Below are 17,328 nucleotides of genomic sequence, written 5' to 3'. Positions count from 1 at the left end.
TTTTTTATGGGTCGCGAGTGAATACCCCTTTATTTTTTGTTTCCTACATTTTGTTTTTAATTATTATTATTTCACGTTTAGTTCACGTTTTTTCTTTTTTTAAAGAATTCCATAAAAAATCTAATAATCCATTAATTGGAGGGGGAAAAAATGCTTTTAAGAAATAGTAAAAATAGCAGATGTACAAGCTCACAATAGGTTGCATCGCAACGTGTTGTGAGCTTGTGTAGGAGTTCTTGATTTACCTGTGATCCTATAGCTTACTGAGGCACTACACTGTCTCTCTGCATGTGATTATACCTTGCTAAAACCGGGAAAGCGTCAGGGTCAAAGAATTGCAGATATACAAGCTCACAGCAAGCTTGTACGTCTGCTATTTTTGCAAATTTTTGAAAAATCTTATTACTGATTTAGAAGGTATTTGTAGAGTTGGCCTCAGGTCAAGGAGTAGTTCACCCTTTGTATGAATTCATGGAGATTTTTTGTGTCGCCAGCCGCTCTACATTTGACCGAGTGTGTTTGTTCGTCCGTATGTCCGAGCACGGCATTAACAGCTGCAGCTGATTGCAACACAAAGATGAAACAAATTACACTAATTAAACACAAACAGGAGACACATGCGCCACTTAAAGACATGCACACACACAAGCCAGCACTGCACACGTGCGTGCGCGCACACACACACACACACACACACACACACACACACACACACACACACACACACACACACACACACACACACACACACACACACACACACACACACACACACACACACACACACACACGTAACATGCGGACCTGCGAGGCGCACCGTTGCTCCAATCCGCACCAAACACTGGTCAGGGGTCTGCCACCGCACCATTGCTCCGCCCCCTCTGTGTTCATATTGGTTAGGCTTTAAACAGCCATAACTCCAGTTCCCAGCATGCTAAACTTCCCAAACTTGGTCGGTGCTCTTAGACAACCAATAGGGACAGGCTGTAATTGCTTAATCCCCGCCCCTGCTGTGTTCCTATTGACTGGGCTTTAAACAGCCATAACTCCAGTTCCCATCATGCTAAACTTCCCACACTTGGTAGGTGCTCTTAGACGGCCAATAGGGACAGCCTGTAATTGCTTAAGCCCCGCCCCCTCTGTGTACCGCCTGAATACCAGCGCCCACACTCAAATAGAGTAGTACCACCTGAAAGCCAGCACCCACATATCAAATAAAGTAATACCGCCTGTATACCAGCGCCCACACAACAAATAAAGTAGTACCGCCTGAATGCCAACGCCCACACATCAAACAAAGTGGTACAGCCTGAATAACAGCACCCACACATCAAACAGAGTAGTACCGCATGAATGCCAGCATCCACACATCAAATAGAGTAGGCACCGCTTACTCACACTGGGTGTGATTCTTTAGTTTTTGCCGCATTGCTAAGACAATAATTTGATGACCGGGTCATCAGTCAGTAGGAGACTCTGCAAGTCTTGCTGGTCATCATCCCCAGCATCACCGCAACCATCATTCGGCACCAGCTGTGATGCACAGGCCATGTCATACGCATGCCAAACAGTCGCCTTCCGAAACAAATGTTGTATGGACAACTGAAGGAAGGACAACGCACCCAAGGGGGGCAGAAGAAGCGGTACAAAGATAACATCAAAACCCACCTGAGGAAATGCCGCTTCAACCTCAACAACTGGGAGGAGGCTGCCCCCCAGAGACACTTGTGGAGCAGGATGGTCCATGAAGGCACAGCACACCTAGAAAAGGACCTCCACCGTGCCGCAGTAACCAAGAGGCAACAAAGAAAGGAGAGATCCACCACCAAAACAGCTCCTCACACCACCACCACCACCACCACCACCACCACCACCACGACAACCACTTACATATGCCTCCACTGCAATAGAGACTGTGGATCACGGATTGGCCTCTACAGCCACCTGAGGACCCACAGATGACCAGACCCACCTACATCATACTCATACTCGCTTCGAGTGACCGCCGATGAATTGATAGAAAATAAGTGATTTTTTGGGTGAACAACTCCTTTAATGGGTTAAGTTATGGGTGTCTGCTAAATGCTGAAATTGTAAATTTCTGATAAACTTGAATGTTTTCCCCCTCAGACGTACTTGTTTAGTTTTAGTTTAGTTAATTTTGTTCACAGTCGTTTACATTCTTAGTTCACAGATTTTTATTCCATAAAAAACAGAATTCATAAAAACATATTTTTTTCATTACTTATTTTACAGCTTTTTTTTTTTTTACTGGGAACAAAAGGGTATAGACTGAAGCATAAGCTTAATACGTCTACCCTTTTGTAATTTAACTTAAAAAAATACACCTTGTCCAAGTATTCAAACACATCAATTCATGTAACTAATTTCCAATCGACAATGTTCAAAAAACATGATAAATAATATAAAATAAATAAATAAAATAATGCTAATAAATACAAACTTTTGTTTTGCTTACATTCAGTGACAGCTTATTAATTAATGTCAAACCATTTCTTTATTTTTTTCAACTTCGACTGTATCCAAATGTTCCTTCAAATCTTCCCCAGCACAACATAGAGTTGTATCATCAGCAAAATTAACAAAATGTAACAAGTTTGATACCCTACAAATATCATTTATAAAAAGAATAAAAATCTTCGGACCCACCACAAGTTCCGAATCAACGTTAATTACATTTACATACTGATATCTATTCTCAAGATAGCTTCTTACCCAATTGTATGCAACACCTCTAATGCTAATTCTGTAACTTCTTTAACAGTATTCTGTGGTCAATTGTATCAAAAGCTTTCCATAGATCGATAAAAAAAACACTGTGTACTACCAACACATTCTCACACATAGGCGTCAGTTATTGCCACTCTGTTATTTTCACTCCCTAATGCACAGTTTTTGTGAGGTTAGGGTTAGGTTTAGGTATATTTTTGTGAGGTTAGGGTTAGGATTAGGGCATAGTTTTGTCGCCATGGCGTCCCGTCATGTCAACACTTGACGTTTCAGGGTTACTGACAGAGCGGCAAAATGTGACGCCTTGGGAGTGAGAACGGGTTGGTACTCGCTATTGTCTACCAAAAAATATAAAACAGGATAACCACCAGGAGAACCACGTTGCTGCGTCCATCCTCAGGTTCTGTCCCGTTGACCTCCAGGGAATGTGGGTTGAGCTGGAACACTCCGTGTGCCTCGTCAGAGGCAGCGATGGTCACAGTGATGTGTGAGGCCACTCCGAGGCTGGCTGCATATGTGGAACAGTATCACATCATTCATCTGCATTACTTGTTTTCTTTTGGATGCCTGGCACAACAAGATTATACTCTGATAACCATCATCAGTGACATGGAAAGATGATAGTAGTACACAGAGAACTATACAGCTGCAAAGTTGGACTGTACATTTAAGTTTACTAGATATTCAGGCCGCTACGCAGCCTTCAAATCCAGCCCTATATTAATTGCGCTGATCAGAGCAATGGTTACCGAGTTATATCCATTTGAAGTGTTAAACACTGCTGTAACACTGCTGTAGTGGCCCATTATGTGTGCAATTTATGTTTTTTTGTGCTTTTTTCACTAATTAGGGGACTTTTCTATCATTCCTTTATTTAATTTGTATACTGAAATGACCACATCCCACAAACTATGCCACAGAGATTTGTTAAAATAACTTGTTGTTCCGGACTGCAGCTTTAATCCTGTCTTACTGTATTTCATGGTTGAGTTCAACACATCGGAATGGAAGCTTAGCGTTGCACAGAGACTTTCTTTGTGAATGGTTGAGTGAACAAACAGACAACAAACAGATCTAAGATCTGTGTCATTCCATGTCACCCACTTACTTTTCACTAGACAAGGTGTGGTGATGAGCTACTGTATGAAAGGACCCATTCAGTCCATGAATTAACTGATGATCCATGCTAATGATAAGACATCAATGAAAGGAAGCATGCTGGAAGCACAGTGAAGGTTGAGGAGATAAAGGTGGGGGGGGGGGGTCGGAGGGGGGGACTTACCACGATGGTGATAGGATGGAAGCAGGAAGTCACTCTCACTCTCGCCACTACCACTTCCTTCACTTTGAAAGAACTGACCCACTGGTGGATCGCACACACACACCCAGCGGGAGGGATCACACAGGGATGGAACCACATCAGACATGGATCACAGTGGATCACACATCGGACCGATGTGTTTCACAGGAGGGAGTAGGTAGATCACACAGGATCACACAGGATCACACAGGATCACGGCACAAAGAAGCACAGCAGCAACACACAGAACACCACAAAACAACACAACGCAGGGTCAATACAGGATAAGGAATCAAAGGGTTTTCTAATCCAGTTGGTCTAAAACTTTTTTGTACAAAAAACACCCAAAATTGTTAGGTATTTGGCCACGGACCGCCTCATCTGAAAATGTTTTCTGCCAGCCAGGGACCCCCAGAAGAGAAGATTCAAACATTTCAAGAAATGCACAAAAAAAATCAGAAGGGGGGAGGGGGGGGGGGTCCACAGCCAAATATATACACATTTTGGGGGTCCTTGACACGACAACATTTGAGAACTACTGATTTAGAAGGCATTGCAGGTCTTAATGGGTTAACGTTGAAGGAGAATGCTCCTCTCATGGTGGTAATGATCCTACCTCCTCCCTCAGGGTTGTAGAGCTCCACTCTGAAGATCTTGTCCAGCTCAGGGACAGGGTTGTCAACGACGGTCACGCTGATGAATTTGAACCTCTCTCCTGACAGGAAGTCCAGCATGCCCTCTGAGTCCTGAACAGGAGAACACAGACCATCATGGAACTCCATGGAGGATAACGGTGTGAAGGAAAGACAAAGACATGCAAGGCACTAGCCTGCTCATGCCTTGCAAAGTGTCCTTGCTTAAGGACAAAGCCAGGAGGAGCCGCGGGGATCAAACTTCCAATTCCAAGACAGCCTCTATATACATGTACTGTACCTCCTGAGCCCAGTGCCCTACTCCTCCCCAACTGAGTTTTTATTGTAGTATGTACAAACGTGTTATTTATTATGTGGTATTATTATGTGTATTATTATATATCATATCCTTGCTGTCGGGGCAGAAACCTCTTATCTCCATATTTTTTACTTTTTGTGTTTCTTCGTAAATTAATGCCCTACTTGATCATACTACAGCGTCACACAAAAGCATCAAAAGTAGAAGATTGCGTTTAGAAAAAAGTAATTAGTAGTCGTTTTGGACATATGAGGTTTCCACCCGACAGAGACGATATATCATAATGAACTTTTATGATTTGTGATTTGATTTGTATCCGTGCTTTAAATCACCAGAATCCTGGAGGGAAGATCGCGGTGCATTCCATAACATTCCTTACAGTACAATTCCATGCCAAATGAAACTATGTGAAACCATTATACCAACAACAACGACAACAATGTTTGTTATGGAAATAATGTTAACCTCATAGTCCTCAGGACTGGATGCTGTGAAGGGGGTCGTCCTGTATCCGACCATGACCCTTCCCAGAAGGCCTTGGGCCCGGGCCACCAGCAGACGCACCTCGCCGTCCTCCTCGTTTACCGTGATGTGGGCGGGGTCTGACGCCGGGGGGACTAGCCCCTCCCCCGGCGGGGGGCCGGGCTGGAACTGGAGCAAGCCTGTGTAAGCAAGTACGTTTGTAAACGATCAGTGGTTCCCAAACAATAATGGGTCGGGACCCACTATTTGCGAGTACATTTTGTTTTGAATTATTATTATTTTTTTAAATCTAAGAAATGTTCATACATTAAAATTTTGTTTTTAATACTTTACTTTTTTTAATCTAATCTAAGAATCTAAGAAATTCCATGAATAAAAGATTGACAAAAAACAGTAGTGAAAATAACTCAAGCTTGTAGATCTCTTTTGGGTCTCAAACTAAAAAGTTTGGGAGCCACTGAATTAAATCATTTAGAGTAGACAGTTACAAATAAGACTATCTATAATGTAAACAGAAATATCATTCTTCTCGTGGTCTGCTTCCCTTTTGCAGCAGGCTTTCGCAGCTGACAGCAGGTAGTATAGCTACTGTATCGCCTGATACAAGCATGGATTCATATCATATTATTCGTACTCATACATCACGGAAACAGGAGATTTCCACATGGCTTGAGAACCGTTGGTTCCCTATACTACAAGAAGAAGTAAGTACTAGCCTTGGGAACCAAGGCTAGTACTTACTACTTCTTGGTCCCAGCAGTCCAGGGGGACTTGGAGTGTTTGGAGTGGAGGAGGGAGGAGGGGTACTAGATTACAGAGAAGGGGGTATGATTCAAGTACTGTAGGAGGGTACGCAGTTCAATTAACTCTGAGAGAGTACAAATGGAACCGAATGGATCCGTAAATTAAATTAAAGTTAACACAGAGTATTTTACTGTGTATAGGGAAGAGGGGGATATTTCAGACGGGGGAGGAAGAGGAGGGTGTGGATGAAGTAGGGGGGCAAAATGTAGCATTCACATGGAGCTCAACAACAATAAGCTGCTTACCGACACAATAAGATTATGAACATGGATTTGTTGAGACCATAAATAGCAGCGTTTGTAATTAATGAGCGTTCAGGTTGACTCACTGAAATAACACTGAGGCGTGCCCAAGTGTGTGTGCGTGTGCGTGTGTGTGTGTGTGTGTGTGTGTACACATTTGTGCGTGTGTGTGTGTGTGGTGTAATGATGGTGCATTCAGGTTGGCTGACTCACAGAAGTAACAAGTGTGTGTGTGTGTGTGTGTGTGTGTGTGTGTGTGTGTGTGTGTGTGTGTGTGTGTGTGTGTGTGTGTGTGTGTGTGTGTGTGTGTGTGTGCCCGCGCACACCTGCGTGTGTGTATGCGTGCGTGCGTATGTGTAACACTATACTATCAATCAAATATGAGTGTTTTGCCAATGATTTGTGGGCCCAAGTGCAATGTCCTCACGGCCCACCAGTGGGACCCTGACCCACGGGTTGAGAACCTCTACCCTAGTGCAGTACATGTCCCATGTGATAGAGCAAGGCTCGGTACCGTAGGGGTGGTCGCTGGCCTCCACGCTGACGGTGTTGACGGAGTTCTCCGGGTCGATGCTGGCTCCGCTGGACGGCGTGGAGCCTGGCTTCCTGTCACCTGACTCCGCTGACACCAGCGTGACCTGGAAGGACTCGGCCAGCTCTGGGAGGTCGTCGTCCAGCACCAGCAGGTTCAACACCTGGTTCAACACACACAGGAGAATATCGTTGCCGTCTCCATATTTTAACGTTTTTTGTTTTTTTTTTGTGTAAATTAATACCCTACTTGATCATACTACAGCATCACACACAAGTATCATAAATAGCAGATCTACAAGCTCGAAACGCAGCACAAAGCGATGTTGTTTTGAGCTTGTAGATCTGCTACTTTTGCTATTTTTTTTATTTGAATCCTGAAAAGTAACAGTTTTGGAGATATGAGGTTAATTTCCACCCTTGCGTACAGTCATTCAATTTTGTTCGATCCGTTAACTGCACTTTATTAATAATGGATATCTAACAGTGAGCTTTATCATTGGGCACCTGTTGCATGACTAAACTTATGACCACCCACCACTAGGTGGGGCTGGATATCAACAAACATTGAAATATTATGGACAGCTTAAGATAACACCTTAAGATATTTGTGGTGTACAGTACATGTATTGTTTCATGTGTTTTTCATTAATAGTGTTCATTTGTTAAAGCACCTTTGTAATGTAATATTGTAGGCCTAATGACTTTGTAATTTTATTTTTGGAAAATAAATAAAAGATCCAATTATAGTGAGAGAGATGAGTCAGTGCTATCAAACTGATACATACTGACATAGGTGTGAAGTTGTGAATGGACAGTCAGATACATTGTAGCTACGGCCTGAGCTGACCCAAGACAATGAACTCTGTGGGGATTCCCAGCTAATATATGATTGATGACAACATGTCTAACCCTTGGGGTTCTCTCTCCCCATGTCTCTCTCCCCATATCTCTCTAGCTCTCTCTCTCCCTCTCTCCCTCCCATCTCTCTCAGTTAATCTGTCCCTTTCTCCCCCTCTCTGTCTCTTTCTCCCCCTCTGTCTGTCTGTCTGTCTGTGTCTCTATCTGTCTGTCTCTTTTTCTCCCTCTCCTTCACACACACACACACACACACACACACACACACACACACACACACACACACACACACACACACACACACACACACACACACACACTGTCTCTCTCTGTCTCCATCTCTCCCCCTCTCCATTTCACTCTCTCTGTCTCTCTGTCTCTCTCTCTCTCTCTCTCTCTCTCTCTCTCTCTCTCTCTCTCTCTCTCTCTCTCTCTCTCTCTCTCTCTCTCTCTCTCTCTCTCTCTCTCTCTCTCTCTCTCTCTCTCTCTCTCTCTCTCTCTCTCTCTCTCTCTCTCTCTCTCTCTCTCTCTCACCTCTGATCTCTGTCCGGGCAGGAACAGCACGGCTCCGGTGGCGTTGGCAAAGTCCTGCTCCGCCGGGCTCTCTGCGTCGGCGCCGCTGTCGCTGTCCAGCTGGGTCACGGTGTAGTTGATGTAGACCAGGTCCAGAGCGCCCAGCGTTCGCTCGATCACACACGAGATGGTGGAGCCCTCCGTCGTGGTCTGGAGAGGGAGAGAACATTACACATGAAGAATGACTTTAAAATGTAATTATTTACTGGAAGAAGTAATGAATGATCATTAATCCATAAGACGGGAAAAGCATCTGTGTCATTTTAAGATTTCTTTGGCTATTCAAAAATAGCAGATATACAAGCTCATAGATCTGCTTTTTTTTTTTTATCGTGAAAATGTGTGATTTTTTTTTTTCTCTAAAGCGAACATTTGTAACTCAAGTCTTTGCCTCTGGGGGGTCCCTGGAACAACATATTTTGATATGTATATATATATATATATATATATATATATATATATATATATATATATATATATATATATATATTCAAACTAAATATTTGCACACATTTTCAAAAAAATTGCAGATCTACAAGCTCATAGTGCGGCACTCGTTGCCGCGCTATGAGCTTGTAGATCTGTTATTTTTGAATAGCCAAATAAATCAAAAAATTGCACAGATGCATTCCCGGTCTAAAATACAGCAACAAAATGAAGAACAGAGCTATAAAAGAAGCAAGAGTTGTGAACACAACACAGGGACACACAGAGACCCAGGAAAGGCGTCTTGCCAAGTAAGGGCCAAGGTTCATACCAGGAATTCACTTCTTATTTGGCACAAGTTCAGAGACACAACCACCAAAATGAAACGATGAAAGCAGAACAAACCGACTACATCCATGGAGATACAGGTCTCACATTATAGTCTAACTAGACAGAACATTACAGGACAGGACATGCGTTCAGCCCACACCAATGCTCAGAGCGTATGGTGGTGACAGCATGTGAGTTACTGTTAGAGGAACAGTGGCTCCCAAACGTCTCAGTTTGAGATCATTTTTGGTGTCTTCCCGGGACCCAAACGGTACAAAAATGCATTATGAATTAACCACTGAAAGGGATAGTTCACCCCAAAAAAATATTTTTTTCTATCGATTAGTCACCCCATGGAGACTTGAATTCATGGATATTTTTTTGGTTGTTCTTGCATTCCTAAGCCAATAATTTGATGACTAGCGGACCGGTAGGCAGTGGGTTCCGGTAGGAGACACAAAGGAGACTCTTTGTGTCTCCTACCGGAACCGCTGCCGGTCATCAAATTATTGGCTTAGGAATGCTACAAAAACAAAGAAATATCCATGAATTCATGTCTCCATGGGGTGACTAATCGATAGAAAAAAAAGTCATATTGGGGGTGAACTATCCCTTTAACAGCCTTCCTCAATTCCTGTACAGCCACAGCAGAGTGATTTGGTTGAGAGACCAACCAACCCGATAGCCCACCATTCCCTCAGGGCATACAGAATAAAACCTCTACTTCTAATGGAATGCCCTTCCCTTCCACCTAGCCCTAGCTAACACCTGTCGCCGCTGACGGAGGCGGTGCAACTCTAGAAGTCCCTGCATCATGCGCTCCATAGCGATGGAGCTCTCCTTGCTCCAGGAGGTTCTATATAGGAATGCTATCCTTGCTAAGCAGCAGACCCACACACCGACATGACAGGCCTGCCTGCCAGCTGTCGGCCTCTCTCTACCTGAGAGGGGGGGAACCAGTGTTGCCAGATTTTGCGAGAGAAATAAGCAAGGTATCAGGTCTATGAAAACAAGAAGCCCAAAAGAAGCGACTATTAATAGGCCACATGAGCCCTTTAAACCTGTCGTATATCACGCTGGGCAAGACCTGGGATGTCTAGAAAGTTCACAACCGGAAATGGTTGAATTTGGCGGAAGTACCGCCCAAGGAAATGACGTTGATGCTTTACAAATCTGTTAACATTCTCCGTGAATGAAACAAGTGTTGTGATTGGTCAAAAAATATCGTTTCCGGGGGAAAATCCTGTCCACTCAGGACTTCCTAGACACTCGCTGCTTTAGGTCGTGACCAGGCTCTTCTCTTTGCAGATGAGTGAGGCTGGGACCGAGGCTAGTCGTATATGCATTGGCTATTTGAAAATAGCCGATCTACAAGCTCACAACGCGTCGTGATGCGACGCGTTGTGAGCTTGTAGATCTGCTATTTTCAAACACATCTTGAAGGGAAAAAAAAGTTAAACATTTTTTTATATTTTCTAAACATTTTCACACATAACCTGCCAGAACTATATCAGATTTTTTGCAGTTTATTGCCAGAGATTTTTCATTGAGAAAAAAAAAGTACTCAGGAGCCGAGATACAGAATTTTTACAGAAAGTTTTAAGTTAACAAGGAAGTGGATAGGAGTTTAGATCTTCGAAAAATCATATCTCCTTGGTCTTTGGGTCAAATTTAAAAAATATATATTTTATTATTATTTTTATTTTTTGTTTTTTGAAAAACTCGATCTTTGCAATCAAGTGATGGATTTGAAAAACGAGTTAACCCGTTCTAGGCAATCAATGTGCAGAAATCTAGTACAGGGGTCCATGGCACAGTTTTTAGATGGGGGGGTCTGTGCACAAAAATACATATTAATTTGGGGGTCCTTGACATTGACAAAATGTTTGAGAACCACTGGTTTAAACAACATTAGGAAACAAGCCCAAATAAGCAACTATACATTTTACAAACAAGCCCCAAAAAGCTACAAATAATTTTCAAGCAACTTCAAGCGCAAAGTCGCTTATAATAAGCAGACATGGCAACACTGAGGGGAACAGTAGGAGAGATGTGCCAGGCGCCACGTGTCCAATCCTACTAAAGACGGGACGACACGCTCTCACAGTGCAGTCAGGCGTGAAGGCCCATGAAATATGCAGTAGGACATGCACTCACAATGCAACAGGTTTACGTTACACGTCCTTTTGTAGGTAACAGTATATATATACGTTTTCGCTCGACAGAGACAACTCGGTGTCAAAGACGTGCTGACAAAATGGTGATGTATTGTATTAGCTGGGTGAGTCAGGGTGAGCCCTATCGCCAGCGTACCGTATGTGTCAAAATATATTGAAAACAAATAAAAGATTCCTTGGATCATGACACAACTTCCCTTAAAGGCCTCGCCCATTTCTACTTTCAAGATTTTCAAGATCTTCAAAACAAACATTTTTCTACTACTACATACAGATTTTGTACAAAACTCACTCCAATACAGAAGAGACAGTTCATATGAATGGCCTGTAGTTTCGCCATTTTACCCCTGCAGGTGTCTTTATTTTAACGTAAGCGGATGGGTTTTTGACAAACTTTAGACTAGATTTTCTTACCTTAATAAAAATTGTCATAAATTCGATATGCTTCCAGTCGCTAGTTTAAAGTCTCCTTTCAATCATCATGATATGCGTTTTGCTAAATTATGGTCCCATTTATTCTAAAATTGACGATAAAGTAGGCTATTCTCTAAAGGCCTTTGCAGACAGTCAATCAGTTTTTACCGCATGCGAAAAGACACACGAATCGAACTGGGTTGGATTTGGAAAAAAACGCATCGCCTCGCCGCACGGTAAATTCGGAGCCGGTGTGCATGAGGTCATTGAGAACCATGTGTTCATTAAAAAAATTATATTGTCAGTTTTTTTCCGTGCGAAAAATCGCACCCTGTCTGCAAAGGCCTTAAGAGGGGCGGGTTGATTTGATTGACAAGCTACACAACCAATAGCATTCATTCCCCGCCCCCGCTCTTGATTGACAAGCTACCCAACCAATAGCATTCTTTGGGGATTGTTTTCCGGTTCCTGTTCCCGACGTGCTTTTGGGCTTATATTAGAGATGGCGGATTTCAAATTCCTGAACAATTGGCTTCATTTTCTGTCTGTAGAAACCAGCGGTCTGGCTTTGTCCATCTCTTTTATACAGTCTATGGGTATGACCTATGGTTCAAAAGTTATAGGCCAAAAAGTTAATCAGCCTTTTTTTTCTTCTTTTTTTGGGGGGGCTCCTATAGGCTAGAATCCATCAGTAGGTCATAAAGAAGCCTCATAAAATATGTGGCTCTTTTATCCGTTTCGTAACGGTAATTTTGCTAAGCCACTTGACTAATAGGCTATCTGAGAGAATTGTGCTTTTGAGAGCTCTACACATCTGAGAAAGCTATAAGATGCTGTGCATATCGTTGCTGTTAGGAAGAAATCTTGTATCTCCATGTTTCAACTTTTTTATGTTTTTGAGCGGAGTCCCTCAGGGCTCTGTACTAGTGTATTTTTTCTGTTTTCACCCTATACATGAGAGTATGGGGGTCCACTGGCACAAAATATTTACAAATGAGGGTCCAGGCCACTTGCTCTAAAACAACAATAAAGTTGGACTGACCTGCACTAGTCACTTATTTTGGGCATGTTTTCATAGACCTGGCTGCTTGTTTCTCTCGCAAAATCTGGCAACACCACACACCAACTGTCTCACCTCGGGTATGCAGGCGCCGGTGAAGCCGAAGCGGCCGTTGGCGTTGTCGCTCTTCATGATGCGCAGCGTGGCGGTGGGCCTGGGGGAGGGGAGGCGCGCCCCGCCGTGCACCGCCACCAGCTGCAGGTAGAACACCTCCTCCGGCTCCACCTCCTGGTCGTCGCGCACCTCCACCACGAAGGACTTCCTCCTCTCGTTCTGCCGGTACTGCAGGTACCCCGACACGTTGCGCAGGTCCGCCTTGGCGGGCATGGCGTGCAGCTCGTGGATCTGGCTGCGGTTCAGCGCGGCGTGGTACAGACGCACGTCCTGGAGGAGGCCTGTGTAGCGCCGCTCGCCCTCGGGGTCGGACCCGATGAACACCGTGGCCGGTCCTGTGGATCAGTAAAGAAGAACATAATGAAAATAATGTCACGACTCGACCATAATGTTTACTACAGTACAACCAAGATGATGTCCACTGCATTTGATTTAAACTAAAGTCCCCCTTTAGACATAATAAAGCAGGGGGGGAGGGGGTTAAGATTTTTTTTAAATACAATAATCAAACATTTTCAGAATAAATACGTTTTTAAAAAAAACTTCCAAAGAAAATAATAAAATCAAAGAAACTCCATTTAATTTTTTTTATTTTTAAGAAGTAGTGAAAATAGCAAATATACAAGCTCAAAACGCAATTGGCTGTTTTCACTCATTTGGGTCCCGGAAAGACATGAAATTCATCTAATGGGTCTCGAGCTAATAACTTTTTGGAACCACTGTTTATTAATATTTAAACATTCTCTGCAATGATTCATATTTTGTAAGATGCATTTCAAAAAGTTTGAAGCTACAATCCACAAGTTGTAGGTCTTCTTCTGACAGACAGAGAGAGGTCATTACAACAGTAACACCCGTGATTTGAACCCAAACATCTACTTTTCATTCAAGAGGTATAAGAATCCCTCCCAGGCCATGGGAAATATTCAGCTCATGAGCTTCAGGCATGGCTACCTACTTGACAATCAGTGGGTGTCCTCCTGCCCGACACAAGGGTCTAAAGGTCTCAATGGAAGAGTAGAGAGACCACTGCAGATGTCCTAGTTACATTGCATTACCATACATATTGGTTAAATTTATGTTTTATTCAGTAAGAAAACTTGTTGAGAAACTGTGGACCTATGAATATTGAAATATGCAAATATCCACATGGAAAGCCCTACTATAAAACTGCCTTGCCTTACATCAAAATGAAGAACACATCTTAGAGAACCCTAGAAAACCCCAGCATCCGTATTCTGGGGAAAACTTTAGGAAGAAAATAGCAGATCTACATGCTCGGCTATATTTTCAGCAACGATATTTAAGGTAGAGCGAGAATAGAAAAGACACTAGTAAAGAGCCCCGAGGGACTCACTCCACTCAAAAACAAACTCTAAAAAGTTGAAACATGGAGATACAAGGTTTCTTGACAGCCAAAAATCGCATAATAATCTTAGTTTTCTAAGATGTGTTCTTCATTTTAATGGCAAGGCAGTTTTATAGTAGGGCCTTCCATGTGTACATTTACATATTTGAATATTCATAGGTCCAAAGTTTCTCAACAAGTTTTCTTAATGAAAACACTGACCGCTGCTCAAAGCAAAGTGACTTCAGGTTTCAGCAAGTGGCTAATTAGCATATTGGACAATGAACAGGTGTGTGGGACTGGTGACATCATCACACAGCCGGCTCAGGTTCTGAGGAAGTACAGTACACCTCCAGTGGAAGAGAATGGGACAAGGTCAAAGGTGACCTGCAGTGGAGAGGGTCAGCGAGTTCACACATGACAGAGAGAAACTCACCTGGGATGTACAGTACAGTAGCTACAATGGCTTGTGGAAAAGGCACAACAATGCCTCTACTTTCTCAGGCTGTTCACGTGTATGTTCAGACATTTAACCACTTAGTCAATACTTAGTAAGCTTGACCTGTGTCTCTGAACTTGGTCTGCTCTTTTATCCCATCATCCATCATCCATTTTCTACGAATGTTCCCCCCAGAATACGTATGCTCGGGCAGTAGTTCTCAAACCTTTTCATGTCAGTGACCGCCAAATTGATATATATTTGGCCGCGGACCCCCATCTGAAAATGCCAAGGACCCCCAGAAGAGATTTGTGTTAAAAAACAATCCAAATTATATACAAAAATCTAAATGTTCGATATTCTTCAAATATGTTCAGCAGCGCGGCACGACAGGTAAAGGATAATGTTACTGATGATGATGATGATGATGATGATGATGATGATGATGAAACAAGCACTTTATGACCGGCACTTGATATTTCTGAATGTAGCCTTTTGTTTTATCTCTTGCACTTTATCTCTTGCACTATGATGATGATGATGATGATGATGATGATGATGATGATGATGATGAAACAAGCACTTTATGACCGGCACTTTATATTTCTGAAGGTAGCCTTTTGTTTTATCTCTTGCACTAGATGCGCCCAGACTTATGTTTTATGCTATGGTGTTTCATGTCTGTTGTTGTCCTGTATTGTCTGTATGTTTTAAAACCACTACTCCGGCTGTAAACCTAATTGCCCTTCTGGGACATTAATAAAGACCTTGACCTTGACCTTGACCTTGACGAAGTGACTGTATATCTGCTATTTTTGAATAGCCAACGTATAAATGGATAAAGTGGATAAAATGATTGTGTTGCTACATTAACACATTTCACTGGGGACCCCCTGGTACCCGCCCAAGGACCCCTGGGGGTCCCCGGACCCCACTTTGAGAACCAATGTGCTAGGGGTCAAGTAGTTAATGTAAAAGTTATGGGGTCCCGGACCCCCTGTTGAAGCCCCCCTACTTTAAGCCATTAGCATGCTCATGAGTAAGGCCGTATTTCCGCAACAAGAGAGAGAGACATCAGATAGGATAGTTTTATTACAGTAGGATGGTAATCCCTCAACAAGGGCTTTACTGGCATCCCTCTTGGGGGGGAGACCTCAAGTGGCTCAGGAGGTATAAAGACCCCACATCAGAACCCAATACAGCCGCAGCCCTGTTTTTAATAGATACCCCTCATTTAGTCTGAGGTCTCTTTTTATTTTGGCAGCCATCTATAAATCTGTTTAAGCGTCTGGGAAGCAGGAAGGCTTCAGTCAATAAAGCATAAAACCACACAAACATTCCGAGGCAGACTGTCTTTCTGAGAGTGTTACATTATCACCATGATGATGATAATAATAACCTATACTAATAGGTTATGATTATGATCATCATGGTGAATGTAACAATTATTAATGAGAGCAGTGACAGGATAAAACAGACACGGTTATTTCTGCTACAAAAGCAAATACTGCCTGAGTTGTAGCCCAGGGGGGTCCCAAACATGTACATACTGTACAACTAGCTATTCCCACATTTTTTAAAAAATATTTTGACAATAATGACACCCCCATTGAAAGTCGTTCAACTGGCACAATTATCTCAGTTTAATTTCAATTTAAGTTAATTTATATATATATCGTTGCTGTCGGGCGCAAACCTCCTATTTCCGTAAAAAAAAAAGAAAAAAAATCCTTCAATAAATCAATGCTATTGAACACCCTTTACATCTGTGTTTGGATCTTAATATTGAAACAATGAAAAGTTTTAAAAAGCGCTTCTGACTGAACCTCCAAACTCCATTGGATCCTCAAACTGTCGGTCACACCACCTAACTCCAACTCAGGCTAGTCCTGTACAGTATATACATGTTTTCATTTTCTGCCCCCCTGGCGGCATACCCCAGGCCCCTACTTTGAAAACCCGGCAGACCCCATCTCCCCGTCTGCAACACAACTGGACAAATGGAGGAAGTCCGCCACGGCGAGCAGAGACAAAGCCCCGAGACACAAAGCCATCCATGTGTGATCCAGACAGAGTTTTAACCAGTAGCACACTACAACATGTGACATGATGGATGTTTATCTTCACTGGGACTGAAGTTAACTAAAGAGCCATCAGAGCGTTCCCCCTCCGGGGGTGTAATGGGGGTGTAATGGAGGGGCCCACCGGCCACCGCGGTTCCACAACAGACATCCGCTATTGTCTTCACTGATTAAGCCAGCCTGATTCATACTTAGGCGCACGGCGGTAAAATAGCAGACCTTAGAAGCTCACAACCATATGCTTAACTCCTTTGCACATTGATGAATTAAATACATAGAACCACAATGAAAAACAAGTCCCCAGGACATATCCTTTTAGTCTTGGCAATCAGAAAAGCCAATTCTGTGGCATCTTTTAAATCACTTCTGAAAACACATCTGTTCAGGAAAGCCTTCCCCTAGATCACCTCATTTGCCATAAGTGTGTTGCGTATGTCTGTATCTGT

The 17,328-nt window shown here is 43.0% G+C and overlaps 1 protein-coding gene across 1 annotated transcript in view; it reads right to left on the bottom strand.

The window, feature by feature from the left end:
• Positions 1-17,328, bottom strand: part of adgrv1 (adhesion G protein-coupled receptor V1) — a gene marked incomplete at its 5' end in the record, with an annotated part of 266,650 nt that overhangs the window by 205,284 nt on the left and 44,038 nt on the right. Inside the window, 7 exons of the mRNA XM_080433472.1 lie at positions 3,120-3,259; positions 4,034-4,114; positions 4,668-4,797; positions 5,468-5,664; positions 7,046-7,226; positions 8,455-8,643; positions 12,976-13,349. Of these exons, the coding sequence (XP_080289598.1) occupies positions 3,120-3,259; positions 4,034-4,114; positions 4,668-4,797; positions 5,468-5,664; positions 7,046-7,226; positions 8,455-8,643; positions 12,976-13,349 (1,292 nt within the window). The remainder of the gene's footprint in view (positions 1-3,119; positions 3,260-4,033; positions 4,115-4,667; positions 4,798-5,467; positions 5,665-7,045; positions 7,227-8,454; positions 8,644-12,975; positions 13,350-17,328) is intronic.

The sequence above is a fragment of the Gymnoscopelus braueri genome (assembly GCF_963280865.1).
Source record: "Gymnoscopelus braueri genome assembly, chromosome: 7".
Taxonomy (NCBI): Eukaryota; Metazoa; Chordata; class Actinopteri; order Myctophiformes; family Myctophidae; genus Gymnoscopelus; species Gymnoscopelus braueri.
This window is presented reverse-complemented; position numbering and strand designations above follow the sequence as displayed.